At 56.0% G+C, this 23,072-nt stretch overlaps 10 protein-coding genes across 10 annotated transcripts; 4 read left to right on the top strand and 6 right to left on the bottom strand.

The window, feature by feature from the left end:
* Positions 1–114: 114 nt before the first annotated feature.
* Positions 115–2,715, bottom strand: C8Q71DRAFT_538922 (MBOAT-domain-containing protein). Its single transcript, XM_047919220.1, has 11 exons — positions 2,255–2,715; positions 2,134–2,201; positions 1,685–2,059; positions 1,516–1,632; positions 1,319–1,465; positions 1,065–1,262; positions 859–1,007; positions 625–799; positions 421–568; positions 298–364; positions 115–245 (listed from the first exon to the last, which is right to left on the bottom strand). Exons 1-11 carry the CDS (start codon positions 2,514–2,516, stop codon positions 206–208), a joined length of 1,746 nt encoding a protein of 581 aa, XP_047780538.1. The 5' UTR covers positions 2,517–2,715; the 3' UTR covers positions 115–205.
* Positions 2,716–2,859: 144 nt separating this feature from the next.
* Positions 2,860–3,963, top strand: C8Q71DRAFT_705080 (casein kinase II, regulatory subunit; the record flags this gene model as incomplete). The annotated part of the gene is made up of 6 exons (XM_047920426.1): positions 2,860–2,915; positions 2,971–2,974; positions 3,029–3,176; positions 3,234–3,343; positions 3,399–3,865; positions 3,918–3,963. 6 exons carry the CDS (start codon positions 2,860–2,862, stop codon positions 3,961–3,963), a joined length of 831 nt encoding a protein of 276 aa, XP_047780537.1.
* A 262-nt stretch (positions 3,964–4,225) lies between these two features.
* On the bottom strand, positions 4,226–6,249 carry C8Q71DRAFT_752144 (BCS1 N terminal-domain-containing protein). The gene is made up of 5 exons (XM_047923355.1): positions 5,846–6,249; positions 5,754–5,784; positions 5,057–5,696; positions 4,770–5,007; positions 4,226–4,720 (listed from the first exon to the last, which is right to left on the bottom strand). The coding sequence occupies exons 1-5, from the start codon at positions 5,983–5,985 to the stop codon at positions 4,330–4,332; spliced, it is 1,440 nt and encodes a 479-aa protein (XP_047780536.1). The 5' UTR covers positions 5,986–6,249; the 3' UTR covers positions 4,226–4,329.
* Positions 6,250–7,513: 1,264 nt separating this feature from the next.
* On the bottom strand, positions 7,514–8,671 carry C8Q71DRAFT_856553 (Alpha/Beta hydrolase protein; the record flags this gene model as incomplete). Its single annotated transcript, XM_047927314.1, has 6 exons — positions 7,514–7,872; positions 7,924–7,956; positions 8,009–8,149; positions 8,207–8,229; positions 8,295–8,383; positions 8,444–8,671. 6 exons carry the CDS (start codon positions 8,669–8,671, stop codon positions 7,514–7,516), a joined length of 873 nt encoding a protein of 290 aa, XP_047780535.1.
* Positions 8,672–8,904: 233 nt separating this feature from the next.
* C8Q71DRAFT_538830 (TBC-domain-containing protein) lies at positions 8,905–13,466 on the bottom strand. Its single transcript, XM_047919219.1, has 6 exons — positions 12,759–13,466; positions 12,222–12,699; positions 9,810–12,172; positions 9,451–9,751; positions 9,218–9,397; positions 8,905–9,166 (listed from the first exon to the last, which is right to left on the bottom strand). The coding sequence occupies exons 1-6, from the start codon at positions 12,998–13,000 to the stop codon at positions 9,074–9,076; spliced, it is 3,657 nt and encodes a 1,218-aa protein (XP_047780534.1). The 5' UTR covers positions 13,001–13,466; the 3' UTR covers positions 8,905–9,073.
* Positions 13,270–13,621, top strand: C8Q71DRAFT_705547 (cytochrome oxidase c subunit VIb-domain-containing protein; the record flags this gene model as incomplete). The annotated part of the gene is made up of 2 exons (XM_047920449.1): positions 13,270–13,464; positions 13,526–13,621. The coding sequence occupies 2 exons, from the start codon at positions 13,270–13,272 to the stop codon at positions 13,619–13,621; spliced, it is 291 nt and encodes a 96-aa protein (XP_047780533.1).
* A 1,175-nt stretch (positions 13,622–14,796) lies between these two features.
* Positions 14,797–15,888, top strand: C8Q71DRAFT_538691 (uncharacterized protein). Its single transcript, XM_047919218.1, has 2 exons — positions 14,797–15,292; positions 15,344–15,888. Exons 1-2 carry the CDS (start codon positions 14,892–14,894, stop codon positions 15,759–15,761), a joined length of 819 nt encoding a protein of 272 aa, XP_047780532.1. The 5' UTR covers positions 14,797–14,891; the 3' UTR covers positions 15,762–15,888.
* A 4-nt stretch (positions 15,889–15,892) lies between these two features.
* Positions 15,893–18,732, bottom strand: C8Q71DRAFT_752128 (NAD-aldehyde dehydrogenase). Its single transcript, XM_047923354.1, has 17 exons — positions 18,482–18,732; positions 18,258–18,421; positions 17,852–18,194; positions 17,779–17,803; positions 17,705–17,716; positions 17,582–17,649; positions 17,520–17,526; positions 17,377–17,465; positions 17,249–17,322; positions 16,985–17,194; positions 16,821–16,895; positions 16,715–16,770; positions 16,598–16,657; positions 16,495–16,533; positions 16,369–16,441; positions 16,266–16,308; positions 15,893–16,200 (listed from the first exon to the last, which is right to left on the bottom strand). Exons 1-17 carry the CDS (start codon positions 18,521–18,523, stop codon positions 16,036–16,038), a joined length of 1,545 nt encoding a protein of 514 aa, XP_047780531.1. The 5' UTR covers positions 18,524–18,732; the 3' UTR covers positions 15,893–16,035.
* Positions 18,733–19,582: 850 nt separating this feature from the next.
* C8Q71DRAFT_538560 (uncharacterized protein) lies at positions 19,583–20,734 on the top strand. Its single transcript, XM_047919216.1, has 5 exons — positions 19,583–19,686; positions 19,746–19,944; positions 20,008–20,145; positions 20,209–20,292; positions 20,363–20,734. Exons 1-5 carry the CDS (start codon positions 19,672–19,674, stop codon positions 20,431–20,433), a joined length of 507 nt encoding a protein of 168 aa, XP_047780530.1. The 5' UTR covers positions 19,583–19,671; the 3' UTR covers positions 20,434–20,734.
* Positions 20,390–22,134, bottom strand: C8Q71DRAFT_538572 (pyridoxal phosphate-dependent transferase). The gene is made up of 3 exons (XM_047919217.1): positions 21,185–22,134; positions 20,996–21,138; positions 20,390–20,947 (listed from the first exon to the last, which is right to left on the bottom strand). Exons 1-3 carry the CDS (start codon positions 21,942–21,944, stop codon positions 20,540–20,542), a joined length of 1,311 nt encoding a protein of 436 aa, XP_047780529.1. The 5' UTR covers positions 21,945–22,134; the 3' UTR covers positions 20,390–20,539.
* Positions 22,135–23,072: the final 938 nt, after the last annotated feature.

Raw genomic sequence — 23,072 nt, 5'->3', positions numbered from 1 at the left:
TGTTTGGGTCTTGTCATATTCATGCGCACACTATGTACTGCCCCTCATTGGGCTGCCTGTCCAACTTACGATAGAGTTGCACGACCTACGTGATTCGTAATGGAGGTTAATCGGAGATCAGGCAAGAGGTGATCCTGCCGATAGCACGAGCTGCCGACACCCTGCGAAGGGATTCGCGCTCCTTGGAAGATGTCTATCGTCTCTGTCAACATCGACGCACAATGCCCTGACGCAACTCCTCTTCCCTGTATGCGTGTCAACACTTCGCCTCGGCGAGCAACAGATTCAGCGACCCACCTATACTCGAACATCACTTGTGCAGCGACGAACATACAGAAACATGCAAACAGTAGGAACCGGAAGCCTATCGGAGCAGAGCGCCGTCAATATGACGCAACATACACGAGTGAGAATACGTACCTTCCGCGGTGCCAAGCAATTGCTGTAGCATGTACGAGACCCCGTCAGTCCCAATGACGAAACCGACCAGATTCGCCGCCACCATCATGAACATATTGAAGACAGCGCCGATGGCGCAGACATGTCTGTACCATGACCTGCTTCCGTACTGTAATCATAGACTAATCAGGAAGCTGTCCGCGACTTATAAGGAACGAGACAAACCTTGGACGGATGCAAGACGTAACGAGCGATCAACTCAGGTAGAATAAAGAGGGTGACGAGCCAGCCCCACGCTAGCAGGCGGAAGGAAAGGTCATGCCACAAGGCGACGAAGGTGAAGACGAGGAGCGAGGTAAAGGCCACGTTCTTCGTCCCTCCGAGCGGTATGTAGATGTACCTGCATGACGTGAGTGGTCAGCTACATTGGGTTCTCTGTAGTGAGAGGCGAACACTCGCCGAATGATCCACAGGTTGTAGCTGCGATGCCATGCTCTCCAGAATCCCAGCGTAGAGTAGTTATTCACCATACACCGAACCATGTTCTCCGGTGCGTCGGTACCGTCGGCCAGGGCCCATAAGCGGAAGAACCGCCAGGGTAACAGTAGCTGTATCCAAAACCCGGTCAAATGGTGAACAGAGTGCGTGAGGCATCCAAAGCGCACCTTCATCCACACGATGATCAGGTTCCAGAACCCAATCATGCTCAGCTCCGCCGCGGTGTCCCCGCCCCAGGCTTTGGTATCCTTGATGGCTACGACGTACATGAAGTGCAGGATGAACTCCATGGTCAGGAAGCAAATGACGAAACGCGCGAGATAGCCCAGTCTTTCTCGCATAGAGATAGTGAGAGGTCGATGGATCTGCGAGTATGCTTTGAGCGCTTGGTGAGGTAGACGTTCGAATGGTCTATGCGCACCTGCCACATGAAGTCATTAAACGACATGATGGGGCCTGCGATGTACAGCGGCGGGTAGAGCACGTAGGCGACATAGTTCATGTAGGAATACGCGTCGAGGGGATGAGCTATCACGGGCCGTTGTTTCTCGGTCAAGGGGCTACCTGGCTTAATATCGCTGAGCCAGCAGACAAGCAGACACACGAATGACTACTCACATCAGATGGGCCGGCCCTGTTCGAGGCCCAATAGTAGTCCATGTTGAACGAGACGAGCCGCAACATGGTTATATTGAAGCTGACGTGCCAGCGCGGGTAGATCCCCGTCACAGTGTCCTGCAAAACGCTCGGTTAACCTGCCATTGCATACAAATGAACAATAGCATACCCAGGCTTCGAGGGATGGGTGAAGAGCCGCAAAACGGTAACCCTCGTTTCGCTCATTTGCGAACAGAACAACCCCGTTGAAGATCCAAGTTAGCAAGGGGTTCAATTTAGATCCTTTCGTGACTTTTGCGATGGCGTAGTTGCCGGTCAGGATCAGGAGGACCTTGAGGACACTCGCGCCATGAAGACCGGCGAGCATGAGCAGTGAGAACGTGAATAAATAGGGTATAAGGTAGGACCGATTAGTTCGCTGGGTATCCCGAGAACGACGAAGCACGACGGTGTAGAGATGCTTAAGTCCGAGGAATGCTGACGCTAGGAGGACGAGTGATGGAATGTTATTGCGGAACGAGCGATATTGGGCATCACTGTTGTCCTGTGATGAACGCAGTCAAGGAAAGGCTCAATCCACGGAACCAGGCTGCAGGGCAGCGAAACAATGAGACTCACAATTTGCCTACCAAAGAGCCAGCCTGGATGTAGGCGTCGACGATACATACTGTAGTTTGGGTGCGATGCTACACGTCCACATCAACATCGACAACTGCAGTTCACGGCAAGGGAAACATACGTGAGCTTAGGCTTATGGGTACCCAGACCAGCATAGGGACCACTATGCAGAACACAAGTCCATAGAAGATGAACTCTGGTGTTCGCCATCTCGGGGTTGGATGTGGCTCTGCTGCGACTTGCGGTCGATGTGACGAGGGTATGTCAATGGTCAACTTGATGATCCCCGACCGCTTGCCTGAGGCTTCATCGTCGGACTCTAGTTCGAATGTCGATGTGTGCGGACGAAGGTCAGAAGGCATCCCAGCGACGTTTCCCAGCATTAGTCGGTATGGCAAGGTCTTCGCTCTTGACTTTGCTCAAGCATAGATCCGACAGAGCCTTCTGCGCCGCTCCCTATGTTGCAGAGCTCGATTCCGGGGTATGAGTAGCAGGCTGTGCAGAACCGACTCAAGAGCACGTAGAAGTCCAAAATCAAAGTGAATTTGAAGAGAGCAGGCACGTCCGCGCGCGACCACGCTGAGCCTGCCCGCGCCATCTCTCTTCTTGACGCCATCCACCCTCGTCCTTTCGCTCATCCCTCCCTTTTATTCTTCTCGGGTTTCAGGGCCAAAGTCAGTCTCCGACTCGAAGGCGACTCTGCGACATTGCTAGACTGACAAGGACATGATTCGACGCACAGTGGACGACATCTCGACCGGCTCCGACTCGGACTACTCCAAGTAAGCCACCGTTGGAATGTCTTTGTCTACGATGCCTGACCGGTTCGACGCGAAGCTCGGTATCATATCCTACTATACTCGCTGCATGTTGCTGTCTTGACGGATGGTAACAGTGGATCTCGTGGTTCCTGTCGTCAAAGGGCAACGAGTACTTCTGCGAAGTCGAAGAGGACTACATTCTCGACCGTTTCAACCTCACCGGTCTGAACGCCGATGTCCAGCATTATACGCAAGCCCTAGACCTCATTACCGACAACCTCGGTCAGTCTACCTTAATGCCAGTTTTGTGCAGACATTCACGCGTGGACCTCTGTCTAGATGACGACATCCAAGACGAGTTCCGGGGTACTCTCGACGTCCAGGCGCGACTACTTTACGGGTTAATCCACGCCAGGTGGATTGTCACAGCCCGCGGTCTTGCCAAGATGGTATGCCTGCCTTCTTTTCTGCTACCTATGCCACTCATCGCATCCGCCACTCCAGCTCGAGAAGTACAAGCGAGGCGACTTCGGCCGCTGCCCACGCGTGCTCTGCCAACAACAGCCCCTCCTCCCCGTCGGGCTCACCGACGTGCCCTACGAGAAGTCCGTCAAGCTCTACTGCGGCCGCTGCGAGGACATCTACTCGCCCAAGTCCTCGCGGCACGGCTCCATCGACGGCGCGTACTTCGGCACATCCTTCCCGCACCTCCTCTTCCTCGTCTACCCTGGTTTGATCCCGCCGAAGAGCGGTCCCGTCGAGTTCGCGCCCCTCACGCGCGGCGCGGACGCGGAGAGCAGCAGACGGAGCAGGAAGGTCCGCGAGGAGGAGCCCCCGGCGGACCTGGGCAATGAGGGTGTGAGCACCGCGAGCGTCGCGCTGAAGGCGGATCGGTACCGCCCCCGGATCTTTGGCTTCCAGGTCAACGAGCTCGCGAAGCTCATGAGATGGCAGGAGGCGGTGAGGGATAGGTGTGTGTCAAGGCAATCAACGACGTCTGTTGGGCTGACGCTGCGTCTACAGACAAGTCGCGCGGCTGGAGCTATTGGAGGAGCATGGCTTGATGTGAGGGATGACTCGGACTCGGGTGTGATGTTGTACGGTTTGGCTCCTGTTACCTGTTTCTGCTGTCTTCGTTGGTTGCTGTATGCAATGTGTTACGTGAATTGTGATATCAAGGCCAGGTAGCCGATGTTTTCAGTTGTACCGTCTAGATCCGATATCTCCATTTGCAGACTTGTCTCCAGACTTTCTGATAACCATGACAGAGCGAAACAACTTGCAACTCACAATGGAGATATGTCCAGCCTGTCGTATGCACGATGCGATACGTAGGGTTCGGGTCACGGTATCATTATTTTCGAGGCATGTTAGTAGCAATATATGCAACATCTACGGCCAGGACCCTATATACTTTTGGCGATGTTCCGATGTCCTAAGGTGCACTATAGGACAGCAGTGACTGGATGCCTGCCACAGCATCCTGAACAGGGCTCCGTATGAACAAGCCCTGCAGTGCAGCCATGCTCGCTCTCCGTTCCCGCGTTTTTGCATCCCGCACGATCTCCTCCACCCGCGTACCCATGCGCGCCAGCTCGTCCTGACTTACCTCGTCCGAGCCCCCGTAGAACTGAATGAACAGCCTGCGTGCCTGCTCAGGGGTCGCGTCGTCGAGGAGCACGGAGAGGTCGACGCGGCCGGGGCGGATGAGCGCAGGGTCGAGGCGTTCAGGGTGGTTTGTCGTCATGAAGATGATGCGTTCCTCGCCCGATGCGACGCCGTCGAGGGCGTTGAGGAAGCCAGAGAATGTCACGGAGGACTGGTACCTACCCCGCTATCAGCGGAGAAACTCGATGCTCAGGGCGAAAAACGTACCCGTCTGCAGTCGTCTGCACGCGCTTGTTGAACGCAGCGTCGACATCCTCGATGAGGACGAAGCTGCGCTCGGGAGCGTTGGAGAGCAGGTGAATCAGCTTGTCGTCGGCGAGCCCGCGTTCGGAGAGGTTGAGCAGGCAGAGGTCGTACGAGAGTTCTCCCGCTAGCGCCTGGATGAAGGATGACTTGCCTGAGCCAGGGGGGCCGTGGAGAAGGTAGCCGCGCCGATACGGAATGCCTGTAGTGACAGATGAGCGGTGTTATGCGAGACTAGATGAACTTCGTACCTCGATCCTCGTACCACTTTCTCCGTTGCAAGAAAGCGTTGACATCCTCTTCGATTTGTTCTGCAACACCTCCTGCTAGGACGACACTCTTGAGCGGCCGCTTCCTCCGCGGCTGCCCAAATGGCTTCCACTCAGTGCCCCAAGCCGTGTGTATAACAAGTTTTCCCTCCTGTGCGTGCAGGGCCATGTCCCGCGCCTCGGCCAACAACTCACGGAACTTTTCCCGGTCCCGCGACAGTGTCGTGAGCGTGACCGTCTCCCAAGGGATTCCGGACATGAGTTGCTGCGAGCGGGTCTCGCGCTCGCGCTTCACCTGCATCCACGCGTCCCGGTAGCGAAGGAAATGTGTTCCAGGGCCGGCGACGAGCTTGAAGGATACGTTCGAGCTGCCATTCTTGCGCTGTTCGTGTACCGTCTGCACGCTCACGTTGTGGCTGCGCGTCCAGAATCTGGGAGACCAGGGCTTCGCTTTCGCACCGGCTTCTGCGACTGCTACTGAGCGGGCCGCCATCCATGTCAGGAACCACTCGTAGGATGGATCCTTGTTATTGATCTCGAGGGAGACGAGCATTCGGCGTCGCAGTGCCGTGGAAGCGTAGACGAGACCATGGCGGAACACACTCAGGCCAGCGCCGAGACCCTGTATAGTTCATCAGCCGTGTGTCCGGCGAGGACGTGCAGTGAATAGTACACGTACCACAAGGCCGAACCCGGCTTGGAAGTATGGACTATGCTAGAGCAACCGTTCGTGAGCAACGCGGCCAGCGGGGAATGTATGTCGGCACGCACTTGTCACCGAAAACACTCAATAGCGTCGAACCGCCTCCGTTTGTTGCTTGCGCGACGGGCACAGTAGACTGTGCTAGAGCAGCATCTACAACCTTTCCATCCGGCGATGGTGGCAAGATGCCGTTCAGCCCGGAGCCCATGATCCTTGGTAGGCTACTGCTTCAGCACTGCGAGCTAGTTTCCCGCAGGCGCTCTGGACGCGACCTTTTCGATATGGGGAGGGGCGGTCGTATTCGAGCTACAAGCTGGCCTCCGAGGTCGTTCTAACCGGCCTATGCAGATAAGTTCCAACGTCCGAGGTCCACAGTATACCAGATCAATAGGTGGTCGAAGATGGCACGCTCGTCGGTGAGATGGACGCGGAGTAGCCTGAGACGAGCACCGACAGAGATACGAAAGCCCGGCAAAGAGCGTCGGGAATTGCCTTATTTGGGGGCTGCTGTAGGCGCCTACAATTGAAGCGGCGCTTCGGTCCTCGCCGAGCACTTTTCAAGGCGCGTCGCATCGCGCACGTCTCTTCACCAAAACCTCGACGTTCAAATTGCTGTCTGATCCCCTGCTCGCCTTTCGAGGCTCTGCTACTCCTTGGATTGGATGGCCCAGACAAGCGTCGTAGAACAATCTCCTTCGGAAGAGTGTCTCAAAAACAATCTATGCTGATTGCTTCTCCCTCTGGTTGAGAGGCCAGGACGCAGGATCACCTGGGGATCACTTACATTTCCTGTGGAACCGTTGCATGTATATAGTGAGTGTCGTCAATGATGTCTTGTTTTCTGCGACTATGTTATGCGAGACCGAAGAAGAAAACCCTGGTAACATAAAGCACCCCGATGTGAGGACCGTTCGGTGGCGAGCTGTCCTTCGCGACTCACTCCCACTGTATCTGCTCGTCCTTGCATGCCTTCTGTAGGCATTTTCGAAGCGATGGGTGCGCGTGGAGAGTTAAAGGCGAGGCTGAGGTCACACGTTTTCCGCAGTCGCATTCCACTTGCACGATTCATTCGGCGTCGTATCGGACTGGAAGCTGATTATTCGTGCAGGTCCACACGCTGCTCAGTGTTTTACACATCCATTCTGTTGCGAACATGTATACCGCTGCCGTGCTCCAAATATCATGCTCATTCTTCGTTACGTTGCTCGGGCTACCTCCAAGTCCGCTAATAGGCGGGACCATCGTCGGTCAAGTATCCTCCGTACTCCAGAGGCCTCGGTTTTGCTTTTGCACTACGTCGGATTAGGGGGTCATGGTGAGTGTTCACGTACTGCAGACGACAGTGCAATCCTCGGCTGAGTGAATTCGCTGGCTTGTGGCGAGGTATGTTGCCGAGTGTTTCCAGCAAATAGCTCATCTGTTCGCCTCGCAATTGAACTGGGGCAGTGCATTCGGGTGTGGCCCCCACCTCCAGAACGAATGTTTCGCAGCCTAACGGCATGATGGCATGGTATTTCTCGCGAGTGAACTTCTGGAGTTCGCGTTGTCTGGTGCTTGCGTCCATCGTGACTGGTACGTTCGGCTCAGGTTCGACACAAACCACACCTGCGCGGAGGGTCTTGTGGTGAGACGACATGCTCCTTCCGTTTACACGCGTGCGTACATCGTACATACATGGAGGGTTCGTTCAGTTACTTGAACTTCTCCCTCGTTTCTTCGCCTATACTGTACCTGGATCATACCGCCAACGCCTGCTCCCAAATGAACTTTGACATCGCACGGATCATATCCTTCGTGCATTCGTGTCCCACTCCTGGTGCTACGATGACTTCCTTCGTGCCCTCCGGCCCGACGTTGAGGTTGTCAACGAACTCCTTCGATGCGGTCCACGGCACCAGCTTATCGGCTTCCCCCGACAGCACAAGGATCTTCTTTCCATAGAACGGGTTAGATGAGTCCGACGCTTCGTACGGCGCCGTTGCAGGGTCCTGTTGGGCGATGAGGCTGAGGAACGTCTTCGGGATGTATGGAGGCTCGAAGGGGATCCCGTTCAGTGCGGCGCGCTCGGTCATGAGCGCGAGGTAGTCGGGGCAACCTAGACAATTGTCTTTCAGTCGCGCGCGATCCTGCGAGCTCTAGTTCTCACCTATGATTGGAATACCCAATCTAATCCTAGGTTCTGTAAGGTGGTTAGCAACAAAGGCTTGGCAGCGTTCTCGAAGGCTTCCTACCATGCCGCAGAGCATACCAAGCTGCGTGTCCACCGAGACTGATGCCTCCTAGCAGCCATTGTGAGACGGTACGCTCCCCAGACGGGTACAGGTATGAGGGCAGGTAATCAATCAAGAACGACACGTCCTTGGACGATCCCGCTAGACTTGTCGTCAGTGCAATGCAACTACATCTTACAATCTTCGACGCAGACGTACTAAAGATCGCGTACATGTCAACCCTAACATGAGGAAATCGGTGTGAGTGCGAGACTTCGACGCAGACCGAGCAGGAACTTCCACTTACGCATGAGAGTCGTTCCTCTGGGGAGGCTGCTCCCTCCACCCACTGTTGGCGCGTATATCAACAACCCTATCGCCGTGGTTGCGCTGGTCCTGCGATCCTCCCAATCATGAGCAATCCAATCGCCGAACTACGAAGCATTGAGCACTTACAAGGGTTACGACGAGAAGGTCTTGCCCTTGCACACCGGCACTCTTCCTCAGCTCGTCAGTCCACTCGAGCGTAGAGTGCGCGACCCATTCGCAGTCGCCCGCTTTGCCAGTCCTGCCGTGGAGGAAGAACAAGACCGCTACGGGAGCGGACGGGTCTGTAGCCCCGGGGAGTGAATACACGTTCACTGCGATCCCGCCGATGACTATCGTCTGCTTGGAGGGGGCCATGTCGACGTCTACGGCGTGAGTACTACTGTCCGCAGAGCCTGTACCTCACACTGTCCTGGAGTTCGCGGACGAACTTAGCATTCGGTGAAACCCTGACGGGTTGGTAGATATACTCTCACTGCTGTTGTTTGGCTGTTGTCATCGGGCCGCTATCGGGTCCAAACTTAATGAACGACCAAATCAGGGCGATACGGATCCGTGTGCTCGAGCGATTCAACGTAGCTAAATAAGTAATGGACACAGATGGAGTGTCGTGCTCAGGCGCATAGCCTGACTAGCTGATCTGTTAACCCAACTGAGCCAAGGTCCTATCCCATCTAAGCATACAAGCCTGAGTACTGTACCCAATACAACGCGCAATAATATAGGTCTACGGTGGTGCCTGATGGTGACGAAATATGCTCATGCCATGCACTGTCTGAGTTCCTCCGTGTGTGCCTGTCGTTTACGGACGAGGTCTGAATGAACCATAGTCGAGCGGAGATCCGCTTCATACTGTGCAAAAGTCAGAACGCACGTATGCAGACTAGATGTGTCAGGACTTGCCTGAAGTAGTTTGTCGGTCTCCCACATCCTGTTGGGCAGACTCTCTAGTGCAACATAGACGGCAGGAATCGATGAACAATGCAATAGCTCTTGCTCGCTCATCCGAAGAATAGTGAATGCGATCCTGAATAGCACATCCATGCCGTCGACGAGGAAGATGTCCCATACGCGGAACAGAGTCTGGGCAGAAGCATCAGCAACTAACCAAGCTGATAGTGGTGACATGAACACACCTCTACGGGGAGACAATCCGTAAAGAGTGAGAGGAACCACGAGAAACAGATAGCGGGAAGGTCAACACCAAGTTCTGTGAGGTGGTGATAGAGCTTTGGCATCGAGTCCTGGACATACTCCAGCAGCACCAGGGGACAAGCCCGCGAACTGAGGAGGGTCGGCGAGAAGAAGTCCTCGGGCAATAACCGCTCGAGGATCGCGGAAAGTACCCAGAAGGCCTCTTCCTCATCGGCGTGGATCAGCAGAAGGGTAGATGTCACGAGGTTCATGCCTTGGCAGTAGCCTACCGCCGGATTACGTCTGGGAAGCGATGTATCGAGTCAAATGGCGTTGTCGTCTTACAAGCGACTAGCCTTACCTGCTGTATGCAATGAGCACTCTTCGCAGCTTGTCCACACCCGCGCCAGTACGTCCAAAGAAGATGTTCAGCGGCATAGTACGGCACACATCCTTCTCGATCTCGCGGATCGCACCACTTCCGTCGTCTGCCTGGGCAAGCAGGTCCGCGAATACACCAGGCTCCCGCATCTCCAGCCCTCCACTGCACTCGAGCCAAGCCTGCGATCGATACACGAGAGGGATGCCATTACGAACAAGCCGCACGAACTCCCGCTTCTCGTCCTTGAATGCTGGCAGGCCGAGCTCGGCGAAGCCCACCAGGCCACCGCTGTGTGCGAGTTCTTCCTCTTCCACGGCAGTACCAAGGCCGAGGAGAGCAGCAGCGCCTCCTGTAGCGGTGGTGATCCGCGACATCGATCCACCCGTCGACTTACGTGACTTCTCTCTGCGCTTCACGAAGGCGTCCCACTCCCGGCGCTGAGCGGTCTGTCGCTGATCGTGTATGTCCACGAGCTGTGCAATCAGCATGCGGATGGTGTTCGCACAGACGTGTCGGGGAGTGTCCGCGTCGACCACCAGGATGGAGGACTTCGGACGCGGTGCAGGGCCAGTAGTGGTCGTGCCAGCGCGCTTCCGGCCCCTAGTGGACGATGGTGAACTTCGCCTTGACGCCGACGATTGTGCTCCTTCTTCTGTGAACAGTATACTCCGCGCGGTGGGTCGAGTACTGGTGGATTTGACGCTGATCACATCCGATACGTCCCCATTACCATCGCAACCACAGGGTTCCTTGGCCACCTCGATCGCGTCGTCTACCACTCCGTCGTCGCTGGGCCAGGTGTTGTCCTCCTTGCGGTCGGCGATCTTGATACCCGTCAAGCAGGCGGGGGCGGTGTTCCCACACTCCTTCGCGCGGATGAGCAGCAGGACATCATACTTCGAGACGTCGTAGATGAAACCATATCTGTCGGTCATGCCTTCATGGCTATGCTCATCGTATGGCACCGACAGGGCCGAGGCAACGTCAGGAAGTGGGATCGAGAAGTGAAAGTCGCGCGAGGTCAGCGGCGTGTATGTGCGGGAGAGAAACTGGGTCGGTGGTTTCGCGTCCACCGGAATGATCGACTCCAGCGGCACAGAGCCAGGCTTTGTCACACGAGGCGATGTTGTTGTGTTCGCCTGAGAGTCCGTCTGCGCAGGGGTGCCCGAAGGGTATCCTCTCTGCACCGCATTGACGACCGTGGATATTGCCTTGTCCTGTTGCGCCATAAACGAGCCAAAGATCGGGGACGCGAACGACGGTATATTGACACTAGGCTTCCTTCGACTGGTTGGCCTGCGCACATCTCCGGATGTCGATGCGCGCACGAGCGGCGGCGCGGTCTCGCCCCCAGGGCTGAGCGTTGACCGTGCAGTCTGGTCGTCAGCGCCATCAGCCTTGTCCTGCTTGCGCTCTCTCTTCGGCTTGGGTTGCTCACGGAAGTCAAGGCCTTCCTCGCGAGCAACCCGCACAAGATCGAAGGCCTTCTGAGCGATCAATGGGCTGGTCTCGCGGCCTTGGTCGTCCAAGATGCTTGCAGGGTCCGTGGTCATCACTCGTGTGGCTTGTATGATGGCCCGCAGGGACGATCCCTGTGGCGGCCGTTCCTCCGCCGCCGCTCGGGAAGTTCCTGAGACGATCGAAGGTGGCTTGGACAGCGAGGCTGACTTGGAAGGTCCAGAGGAAGCAGGTGGCAGCAGTGAAGACGACGCTCTCGACGGGGAAGATGCTGCAGAGCGCACGCTCCTCGTTGACTTCGCGTCCGTCGGCGGCTCGAAGCCCTGGGTGTCCGTCACCGACATGTTGCGACGCTTCCGTGGGCCCAATGAAGTCACTGAAGGATTTAACATCGAGAAGCCCAGATTACCGAAGACGCTCCGGACTGCCTTGCGACGACTAGGTTTGTTCGGGGGTTGCGACGCAGATGACGCAGATGGAGTAGATGGGTCATCCTCGGTTCCCGTCTGAGGGGTGTCGACCGGGCTCTCGACGATGGCTTCCGGGGACGGTTCGACTCGAGGCGGCGTGATTGCTTGCCCATTCTTCTTGCCTTTGACCCACCAAGTTCCCATCCAATCTCCGAGGCTCGCCTTGTCCCCTTTGATAGATAATGCACGTTCGTCTCCATTAGGCATGAATGCTTCGCTCGTCGTTTGTGAGTCCAGATCAGCCTCTGAGGCATCTCGCGAGTCTCCGTTGGTTGTGGGCGCCTCCGCGGATTCGACGGTCACTGTCGAAGACCCCATATTGGAGTTCGCCATTGGGGTGGACGAATCCTCCGGCACGCTTCGCGAGAGTGATACATCATCTTCAATCGCCTCAGTCAGCGACTCTGACAGAGACTGATGTGTATTGGTCAGTCTGAAGGCATCCTGAGCAGCTCACACTCACTAATTGACTATGTCGCTTCTGCACAAGATGCGTCGCTTCGTCGTCATCAGGATACAATGATTGTAGTATGCGCTGCGCGACGAGCTTGTCAGATAGAGGTAGTTCCCTGATGAGGTGCTCTGCGCGTTCTCGCCGTCTCGCCTCCTTTTCCCGCAGAAGGCGGCGATCGTCCTCGAGCTCTCGGCGGATCCGAGAGAGGTTATGTACAGCAGATGATAGTACCCTGATGACGGAATGGTATGGGTGGCTCGGGATACTCGACTGAGGTGTTGTCTCCTGGAGGCTCAACAAAGCCGCTTCCACCGCATCATCTGGCATCTCGTGCCATTGGGTTCGGAGGACGTCAGAGGCCGATGCGAACCCATTCGCCGTGTCCTCGACAAACACGGAGTCGAAACTGTCAAGGGTCGCAGAGGCCGGTGGGGCTAGTTGGCCGCTCGTAGATTCAACTACGATGAGAGGCGCCGGCTTGCTGTTCCTATGCCGGAGCACGTTCAGTCAAAGGGCGACATACGGAGAACACTGCCTCCCACTGACTTGCGCTTCGCGTCCTTCCCGTAACCACGCACACTGCCATCCCAGTTGACATTGCTCAGCTTGGTGTGCTGCTCAGCACTGCTCTCCAGCTGGGCCTTGAGCGTGAAATAGTCTGTAGGAGGCCTGACGTCGTCCGAGGGCTGCTTACCGCGAGATCGACGGCTCCTGGACGGAGCCTCCTCGACCGACAGTGGGTGCGAGTGGATCGGGGTAGAGAACGGGGTCGACGATGCCGAAGCCATTGACACGCCTAGTGCAACAAAGGAGAGTGATTGTTCATGAAATAGCTCCGCAGATGGATTCTCGAAGTGATGAACAGGTGGTCGAAAGGAACGTCGTCGTCGTGGTGTTTGGCGACGAGACGCGTCCGTGCCCTCGGAGGTCGCGAGCGCGGGAGAGACCACGTGATGGCAGTCGAGCAGTCGAGCGCTTACACAACAGACCGGGGGCTTGCCTCTCCAGTCTCCTTACGCTCGACATCGTTGCTGTCGCTCTTCGCGAAAATACCCAGATGGGGTGGTTCAGCAGCTCTAAGACGCCGGAGAAGCCTGACCCAGCGTCGAGAACCGATAGGCAGAAGTGTTGGGACAGCCGGGACGCTTACTTCGCATGCCTGGACGGTGCCAAAGTTGTCAAGCCCGGTGACGAGGGCAGTGCATGCGATGTTCCGAAGGCGGCGTACGAGCGGAACTGTGCAAAAAGTTGGGTACGTGATAAAGCTTGTCTATTGCTACCATGCCACTCATATCAATGTATGGCACGAACAGATCGACTACTTCAACAAACGTCGAGTGCTGGCGGAGCAACAGCAGGGTGTCCTGGCCCAAGCCAACACCCAATCGAGTGCTACAGCGCGCAGGTAGCACGAAGCAGCCAGTTGGCCATGTTTTATCTACTCTGGAATAACCCCAGTCCACTCACCCAAGTTCGGTGCAGCAAAACATTCGACAGCCGACACAAATTCCTGCGATGCAGTCGCTGATGCGCCGGATAACTTGGATACGGAGGCTATTCATCTGTGCGCGAAGGGGCGTGATGTAATCACATACAGCTGCCATCTGTCCCGGGGCTTAGCTGTGAGCTGTGAAATGGTGATGAAAGAAATACCATTGACCGCATTTGCTGAGCTATTCTCTTGACTCTAGTCAGGTAACAATCCAATCGATATGTCAAGGCGTATATGTATTGAGTCTCATCACGTAAGTCTTCTATCGATGTACATTTGTCCTTACCGTGTCATCGAGGCGATTTGGTCCGACCTAGCCTCTGTCGAGGTACTGCGACATGCGCCTGTCCATTCGCAGGTTACTGTCAAATACGCCAATATGGAGCGATGTTCCATTACGTGGCGTGAAACGCATTCTCGGAGATCAGTAGTGCGTTGCACGGAATGCCTATACCTCAGCAAGGTTCTGTGCTGCTCTCAGTTCCGTGCTGCTCGCTGTGGAAGGCAAATTACTGGCATGCGCTTGATCGCAATGCATTACACGCTTGCGCGTGTTAATGATCTATGGGGATCCCGGGTTTCAGCCCACTTTCATCGAATGGCAATGCCCACTGTTGTTGACTGTGCATCTTATGTCTTCGCGAAAGATTATCATGATTGAAGGACTCAGAAGACGCTGTTTGTATTACACTGTTCTGTACCCTGAATTAGCTGGGAAGCCGAACAGCGTCCCGGTAATGACTTGGTTCGCTATCTTTCACGTGCGTCGCAATTCAGCTTACAAGTGCCAGTTTTCAGCGGTTGCAGTGCGATGCATGAGAATGTGCCTCTCGTGTGGCGGCGTTCGTCTCGATACCATGCCACCCGGAACGGGCGTTGGTACACACCTGGTCCGGACGCGCCTCCTCGTCAGGAGGTGTCAGCCTGGGCCACTGCTGTTCCTGAGAACTGCTCGGATATGAGGGTGGCTCTTCTCCTTTCAGCGTTCATGGGATAAGAATCTTAATCGCGTTGATCCACGCCGTAGAAGCATCGCTCGCACTTCGCATCTAGGCGTCTCGGTGCTGCGTGCATCTTTCAAGCGGTACTATCCTCCTGACGGTCCACACACTGCCGCGGCGCTCCACCAACTCTTTTAAGATGCTCTGCGACCGGCGACCGTATCCCCTCATCCTCACTGCTAGCCCATGTCCTTCCAACCGGTCCTCATGTGGCAAGAACAGGATGTCTGCCCCTATTCCAATCTCTTCTTCTCCGGGCTGCGTATGATTGCGACGCGCCCAGCATCCGTGATTGTTAACCCATCTGCTCCATCGCCCATCGAGCCGGAGTCTTCAAAAGTAGCAGGCAAACGGCCTGCCCACTTCCGAAATGGGTCCTACCCTCAGCAAGAGTATCCCGCACCCCGGACTGCTCACCCCAGAATCAATACGGACACGGAGACGCTGGACATGCGTGTCCAAAGGCCGAGGAATGAGTCTTCCACTTCCTCCAGGCACGCCGACGGTTTGCACGGTCGTGCGAAGTCGAGGCGAGATGCTATTCCCTCGTACTCGAAACCGTCTTCTTCGGGACGACCAATCTCCCGGTGAGTTTAGCGTTCCATATATGCCAACCGACCATACTGACCTAGTCGCAGCGATAGCGACCGCGAGTCCATCGCAAGCTCCCACACCGACATAGACTACATTACCTCCCCTCTTAACTCGTTCCTGTGTTTCCACCCTTCGCCCACCGACAGCACCGCGAGCCTCGTCTCACCACGACGCGAGCGACGCCGGTCGCTCGAGTCCACCAAGACAGTGCCCCTTCCGCCAAAGCGCACGTCGCGTGCCGAGAAACGACGGTCCATCATGAGCGTTATTGACATCCGTTCACCCAGCCCCAACCACGCCACGCGTGGTCAAGAGGGCACCGCCAACGGTTTGCCCGCCCACGTCAACGTGCGCAGTAAACGGTCGAGCGTCGGCGGCTGGGCGGACGAGGTGCTGAGAGATTGGCGCCAGCGGGTGGACAGCCCCTCGCAGGAGGACCAGTCCTTCCTCATCACGTCGTAGAGTTACTTGTAACTGTTGATGATGATTATGCGGTGACAGGCTCCACGGTACTCGGATTCCACTTCATTCTGAACGGACTATGACATACATCTTGATCTCTTGCCCCGGTCCTTTCATGCACTCCGTGACATAGCATTCTTGTATCTTAACAAGGTTCCATTATAACAGTATAGCATACATATGTACAGATCCTTCGCCATAAGTACAGGGTGATACAGCACCAGAGACTAGGAGAGGACAACAGACAGGATGAGATGATTCGCTTCCTGGTTCATCAAGCAGCAGACCCTACGATCGAGCGCCACTTCACTTTGGTCACCAGGCCTACAAGGGCGAGAATAAGCCACAGCGGCCACCTCTTCAATAGACTCGGACGACTGCCCGGACGCGGCGGAAGCGTTGGCTTGGACATCTTGTTCAATTTCTGAATTGCGCCGCGCTAGAACACATAGGGCGTGCTCACTTAAGCTCTGGCCAATCGGACGAAGGGTAAATAAAACTCACGTCGTAAGGTGGGTAGCGCGCCGACATGACCAGTTTATCGACCCTGCATAGGTCGTGTTGATGAGCTTCAGATATACGCCGAGCGCACAGGGAAGACACTCACCAGCTCGGATTATCTATCGTGGCCCTGAGATGCGTGAACGTGTCGAACCCAAACTTGCCGGTCGTGTATCCGGCTGCAATCAAGGTCAGCACCCACACTGTAGGTAAACATCGCTGACAATCTTACAGCCGCTCGGACCAATTCCGCCGAATGGAAGGTGGTCGACTGTCATGATCGGTCAGTCAACGGCGGTGTACGGGCTGCAGTGGGAGATAATGTGGCTACGCACCACCGAGATGAATGACGACTTCGTTCGCTATCGCGGCCCCGCTCTGTGTGTTGTCGAACACTAACACCGAGTCAGCTGTGTGAGCTTCTCCCGCAGATCCCAGACGCCGAGACTAACCTTTGGCCTTGAACTTCGCGTCTGTTGTGAATACGTAAAGCGCAAGGGGGTGGTCCCTGTTAGAAGTCAGTCGATGCAATGGGACCTATACTACAGGCATACGCACCGAGCATTGACGATCTCAATGGCCTCGTCGACGCTATCGACCGGAAGCACCGGCAGAATAGGCCCGAAGATCTCCCTGCATACATTGTTACAAGCAAAGTTCAAACCCTGTCAGCATCGAGGCCACGAAATGGAAGCTGAGCGCAACCGCCGAGGAACACGTACTCGGACATCAACGCATCGTCAGTCTTCACGTCCTTCACAACAGTGGGGACGATGAACCGCCGCGCGGCGTCCACTTGACCACCGATAGCGATGGTACCGCGAGTCGCGTCGAGCAGTCGCTTAAGCCGCTGGACGTGGGCGTCCGAGATGACATGCGCCATAGTGCCTTCTGGTGCCTTGAGCGGGTCCACCGGGAAGAATTCATTGAAGCTGGGGATGGTGCCGTAAGGATCTGCGCACCTCATGGGAACGTGTTCTACTCACGCGCGCTGCAAAGCGGCAACGAAGGTGTCTTGGAATTGGCGCGGAACAAGAACGTAGTCGGGAGCCAGACAGATCTGGGAGACGTCATTGTGGAAAAGGCCCGTGTCCTGTGCCAAACAATGTCATACCTGCCCAGCGTTGGCGACTTTGCCCCAGAGTATTCTCTTAGCTGCTGTGGGGAGGTCACACTTCGGATCGATGATGACAGCGCTTTTGCCTTGGTGAACATTGTTTCAGTTTTGGTAAAGACGGCTCTCCGTTGAGAACTCACCACCAAGCTGCACATGTAGATCAGTACCCCCCTCTGAGTGATAAGCAATGACCTAAACATACCTCAAGTGTCAGTGGGGTCAAGTGCTCAGCCGCTGCATGGCTGACGAGCTTCGCTACCCTACCATTACCTGTAAAATCGAGATAATGACACTGGTGTCCGTCACTGTAGCACAAAGAGCCTACCAGTGTACAAGACTGCGAAACAGGAATGTGATCAGTCGCTCACGTCACCATTGGTAGCCTCCTTGTGCACTTACTATGATTCCACGGAAGCTCCAAAAGCTGAGAGTACGTGAGTCAACAACGCACATCCCGCACTGAGGAGCGCACCTTGGTAGTCTCAGGGATAGCACCGTTGACAAGTCGGTATACATCTTGGTCGAGATGCTTGCTGACAAGTTCTCCCATCAGAGCACTCGTCGCTGGGGTGAGCTCAGACGGCTTGATGACTGCTGCACATCCTGCGGCAATAGCGCTCGCGAAAGGACCAAGAAGCAGTAGCACCGGGTAATTGAACGGCGCGATAATCAGCGCAACGCCCTTGGGTTCTTTCCGGATGGCGGGGCCCATGGGGAACCACTTCGGGCTGAACCGTACCTTCTCCGTCGCGGACCATTTCTTGACGGAGCCATACGCCTCTTTAATGTCGCCGATGAGGGGGTCAAGCTCAAGCCTATGAAGGTTCGGTTGTGGGCATGAGACGATGTACTAGTTGAACAGGGGAGGACGAACGCACAGGACGGACTCTGGATGGGGTCGCCCGAGGTCAGCGAAGAGGGCGTCCTCGAACCGTTTCTTGTTGTCTTGCAACAGGTACGCTAATCGGAGCAGTTGGTCCTTGCGGTACTCGATAGACTTGGTTTTGCCGGTACGGAAGCCCCGGTAGAGGTCAGCGTGGATCTGTCAAGAGGCACGATCATGACGTTTGGTTCAAACTTCAACCAATCTCGTTCAACAGACCTTTGGAATCTCCTCGACAGGGGTGTATTCGAGTTTTGACATGATTCGATAGTTGGCTTGCGCTGCGCGTCAGAGGATTCGTGGGTGATGGTATTGCGATGCCAGTGTCGGGATCAAGGTGCCAATATATACGTTTCCCGGCTGTTCTTCTGCGCGCCTGTAAAATGTAGGAGGCTATGCCACTTGCCCTTATGAGTAGTCTTACAACGTCGTTGATCAAAGTTCGGAAGTCAGTGGTGAGAGTGTCGTTCAAGCTGTCCGGTATTCACGCGCCTCGCGACGTGGTTTCACGTGCAAAGACTAGTATATTATAGCAATGTTGTATAATAATATAGGGCTACTATAGTCACTGTTACGAGTCAATATTATATTTACCAAAGTCAGCAAGTCGATGTAATTAGTACAGCACCACTACAGGATCCTTCTGCATGGCATCCACCCAGGACACTCGAACGCTGCACACAAGCTACTATGAGGAAGTCATTGGCAAATCTACATCAGCCAATAGTGAGGCCTGAAGCTTGAAGCTTGAGGCTCGGGGTGCAACGTCGGGCAGCTGTACATTCGTAAGCCGCAGTGTTCTATGTTTGGTCAGCCCGAGTCCACGGAAGCAAGAGCTAGCTGCCGATGGGCTTCGTAGCCCACATATCGACGCAACAACCGTGTCAGAACGGAACGCCCAGAGGTCGAAACATGGGCGCCATGCTGCCAGCGCGAACACTCCGCCGGTTGAGTCCAGACTAAGGTCAAGTCAAGAGTCGCAGGAACGCGTCGAATATCCGGAGAAGAGAGCCTGTCACAGGATATCAGCAGTAGGCCGAACGTCTGCGTTTGCACCATCGTTGTTCCTCGCCTCTACGCTGATGTGAGGGCCGGTGGTACGTGTATCGTCGGCGACAAAGTCGGTCGCCTGTCACCCGCTGTCAGCGCGTCGACAATGTCACTAAGGCATCATTTTTGGGCAACAATATATGCATAAGTATGATTCGTTTCGTTGTTGGGAGCGGCCCAGGATTGCAAGTTGATGGCAAGAGAGATAAAGTAACAAATCGCCACAACCACAGCGCTTGCCCAAAACAGACGTCGACTCTAGGCGCCACAGTCGCGTTTCCGTTTCGCACCGCCGAACCCTGCGCACAACCTCCATCCGACTCTTCCACGGACATGCAAACCCGAGTCCGCCAGTAAACATGGTCCGCTTCAAGGTCAGCACCATACCGCTGTCGTCGACGTATGGCACGCTGACCCCGGGCGTCCCGGTCAGAATCGCTGGATCCTCGTCGAGTTCATCCCCTGCACCGCTCCGAGTCCCGGAAGGACCCCCGCCGCACAAGCCGCCTCCGGGGGCATCGGAGGGAGCGACGTCGAGACGAGCAGCAAGCAGATCTGGGCTGCGCTCAAGCAGAGCGTGATCACGCACTTCGGGGACACCGGCTGGGGCGCGGTCGGTGCGTCCTTGACCGGTACGCGTGGTTTTGCCGTTCGTTTGTCGTGCGGTGGTTGACGGGACTCGTGGGTGCGTGAAGTGAAGTACTACTCTCCTCGGACGAATGTGTGCATCATCCGCGTCGCGCGCGACCCCTACCGGATCGCCTGGGCGGGTGTGACGATGCTGTCGACCATTGACGGGCAGCGGTACATCCCAAATGTCGTGCACGTCTCAGGTACGACGACATTCCTTGTCATTCTATTCGATAAATGAATGACAGCTATTGTTATGCACGTAGGTACCATCAAGCAAGCCCAGCTCGCCGCCATCCAGCACAACAGGGAGGTTATCGCCCGCTACCGCGCCCTCGCGAAAACTCCTGGTACGCTCCGTTTTCTTTCCGAGGATCCCAAAGAGATAGTCTCGACAGCCAGCTGACTGTATGACTCTAGCTGGCTACCAAGACTCCTATGAAGAGTTCCTGCAGACAAGCGCGCAAGAGATCGAAGCCCTACAGGATTAAAGTCTCCCGGAGCTGCAATGGGCCTCGACGGCAAACCTGCCGCATACAGCGTTGGCCCCGGTCTCGAGGCTTTTGAAGTTCTCATCGCCTCCGACTTCCGCCCACTCTACAGCTTCGCTGCTACCACTTCGCCCTTATCCTCGCCCAGTCTCGCATTCTCCCTCTGCCACCTCTCCGCCCACCCAACCAACCCACTCACAAGTCTCTCCACCTCCTTCCTCGAGTTTCCTGCATGCAAACACACGCGCACGCGGTCGCGACCCTTCGGCACGGTCGGCCACACGATAGGCCGTGCGTTCAGGCCTAGGCCCCGCAGGTGGGCGGAGAGTGGGCGCGCGTATGGTGTCAGGATAGGGATGATCGGTGATAGCAACGTGCGGTGGGGAGGGGAAGAGGGGCGAAGTGGAAGGGCGAGGTGTGGGGGGAGCGCAAGAATGGAGAGTGGGATGGTGCAGAGGTGGGGACGGATGAGAGCGAGGAAGTGGTCGATTCTGTCGTACAGTTCGTTTGCGAGCTGGTGGGTGTCAGGACCGGAAGAAGGGCATGCTGAGAATACACACACCTGGGCTGCTGTGCCGTCCTCGAGGAGGTCGAAGGAACAGTCAACGGAGATGATGTTCGCATAGCTCAGCGAGGTCGTATAGATCAGTGATCGGGCATAATTGAGGAGGTAGTCTCGGATCAGCGGGGTCGTGAGCAAGACAGCTGTTTGACGTCAGCGCGATCGAGACAGGACGAGGAGGACACGCACCTCCCGTCCCTGCCAACGCTTTCCCGAACGTATGCAGCCGTGCGAGCACCCTGTTCTCCAGGCCCAGCAGCGCGACCAGCCCTCGCCCTTGCGGCCCATATAACCCCGTCGCATGCGCCTCGTCGACCACGACATACCCATTCCCGCACGGCAGGGAATCTTCCATCACCTCCACCATCTCTGCGAGTGGACAGATCGTCCCGTCCATGCTATACAGCGTCTCGACCGCAAGGAAGGCGCTCCGTCCGCCGGTCTGCAAGTCGGGGTATTCCTCGATCAGCCGCTCCAGCACGTTCCGCAGCGCGTCGACCGAGTTGTGCGCGAACGCCCGCCGCATCGATGGCTCGATGCGCGACCCGCGCATCCCATCGTGCACGGATGCATGGATATGCTCGTCAAACACGATCGCGTCCCCCGGTTGTGGTACAGCCGAGAAGAACCCAACGTTCGCGTCGAAGCCGGAGTTGAAGAGCAATGCAGTGGGGGCGGCGAAGAACCGTGCAAGGCGCGCCTCGAGGGCCGCGTGCGCAGGACCGTTCACGAGCAGGCGCGAGCCACCTGAGCCGAGGACATTCGGGGCAGCGGTGAGCTTCTCGAGGAACCGTTTTCGGAGTACGGATGAGGTCGCGAAAGAGAGGTAGTCGTTCGTGGAGAAGTCCGCGAGGCCGTCGTCCGCCTGCGGGTCGGGGAGGCGCCGCCGGATGAGTCGCTCGTCGCGAGACTTGAGGGCTGCAGTCAGCTGGTCGCCGAGGGAGGGCATGCCGGGCGGGGGGAAGGCGGGTGCTGGTGAGGAGTTTACCCCTGCATTTTGTACTCGAGCGAGTCACTGGCATGGGGCGCGCACAACGCGCGGGTGGGCGTCCCCAACGGCCGCACTGGTCGGCCATAGATCGGCTCTGGCAGGCTGAAGGCGCGTGCATCGTTCGACGACGAACAACTCACCATGTTCTGCTGTTCAGTTGACAGTTCTGCGTTCGCACATGCATTGCCCATATTGTCATGAGTCACTGACGACAGAACAGACAAATTCGAGTCGTGAGTGTGACCGGGGTCTTCGTCTGTCTCCGACGTCACCGCCATCGCTGCCAGTCCCGACTCTCCGAGAGCTCTGAGCTTGCAATGCAAAGATAAGCAGCCCGACTAACATCTACTGTGTTCAAGACTTGGTACTATCTTCAGCGGCCAACTCGTGTGTACTAAAACGTCGGACAGTGAACTCACTCGAACATTATAAATAAGCGAGCCATAGTACAGAGAGCAACCCCACGACACAACAATGCTACACAGCGAGTATATACAAGCAGATTGACACAGTTCACAGAGCATTCGGATTGGCGAGTCATGTGTTATGTAAGTACTAGGTATACGGGATGTTGATACGAAAGCAGGGCAAGCATAGCGAAACAGCAGCATCACAATCGTACACCGACGTTGACTACAAAATATGGGAATGAAGACGTTGAGGAGGAAGATAAGCCCCTCGTGGCGTAACGGACATTTTGTCTATGGTCCACCTACTTGTCGTGGACGCGAAGCGCGGCAAACCGGGGATACAATTGGAGAGCAGAAACGATAGCGGGTTTGAATATAGCAGAGTGGTCGAAGGACGCAAGCGCAACGAAAGCGGGTAAGATGTTGGTTTGTGTATTGGTCTTGACGAGACTTGACGAATCAGGGCAGAACTGGGATGCATAGTGACTTGAGCAAAAGGAAAAACGAGACTGGCGCGAAAGCGTTCGCAAGAATGACTTGCACAGCATGTACTTCGTACATGCCGCATAGTCATCGACGACCTATCCCCGGGACGACGAAGAGCCCGAGGAGCCGCTATCGCGCCTGTACACTTGGGGAACAGCACGCCCGACCACGCTGCGCGTGCTCCCGACAT

Source organism: Rhodofomes roseus (genome assembly GCF_022264815.1).
Source record: "Rhodofomes roseus strain CIRM-BRFM 1785 chromosome Unknown C8Q71scaffold_7, whole genome shotgun sequence".
Lineage (NCBI taxonomy): Eukaryota > Fungi > Basidiomycota > Agaricomycetes > Polyporales > Fomitopsidaceae > Rhodofomes > Rhodofomes roseus.
This window is presented reverse-complemented; position numbering and strand designations above follow the sequence as displayed.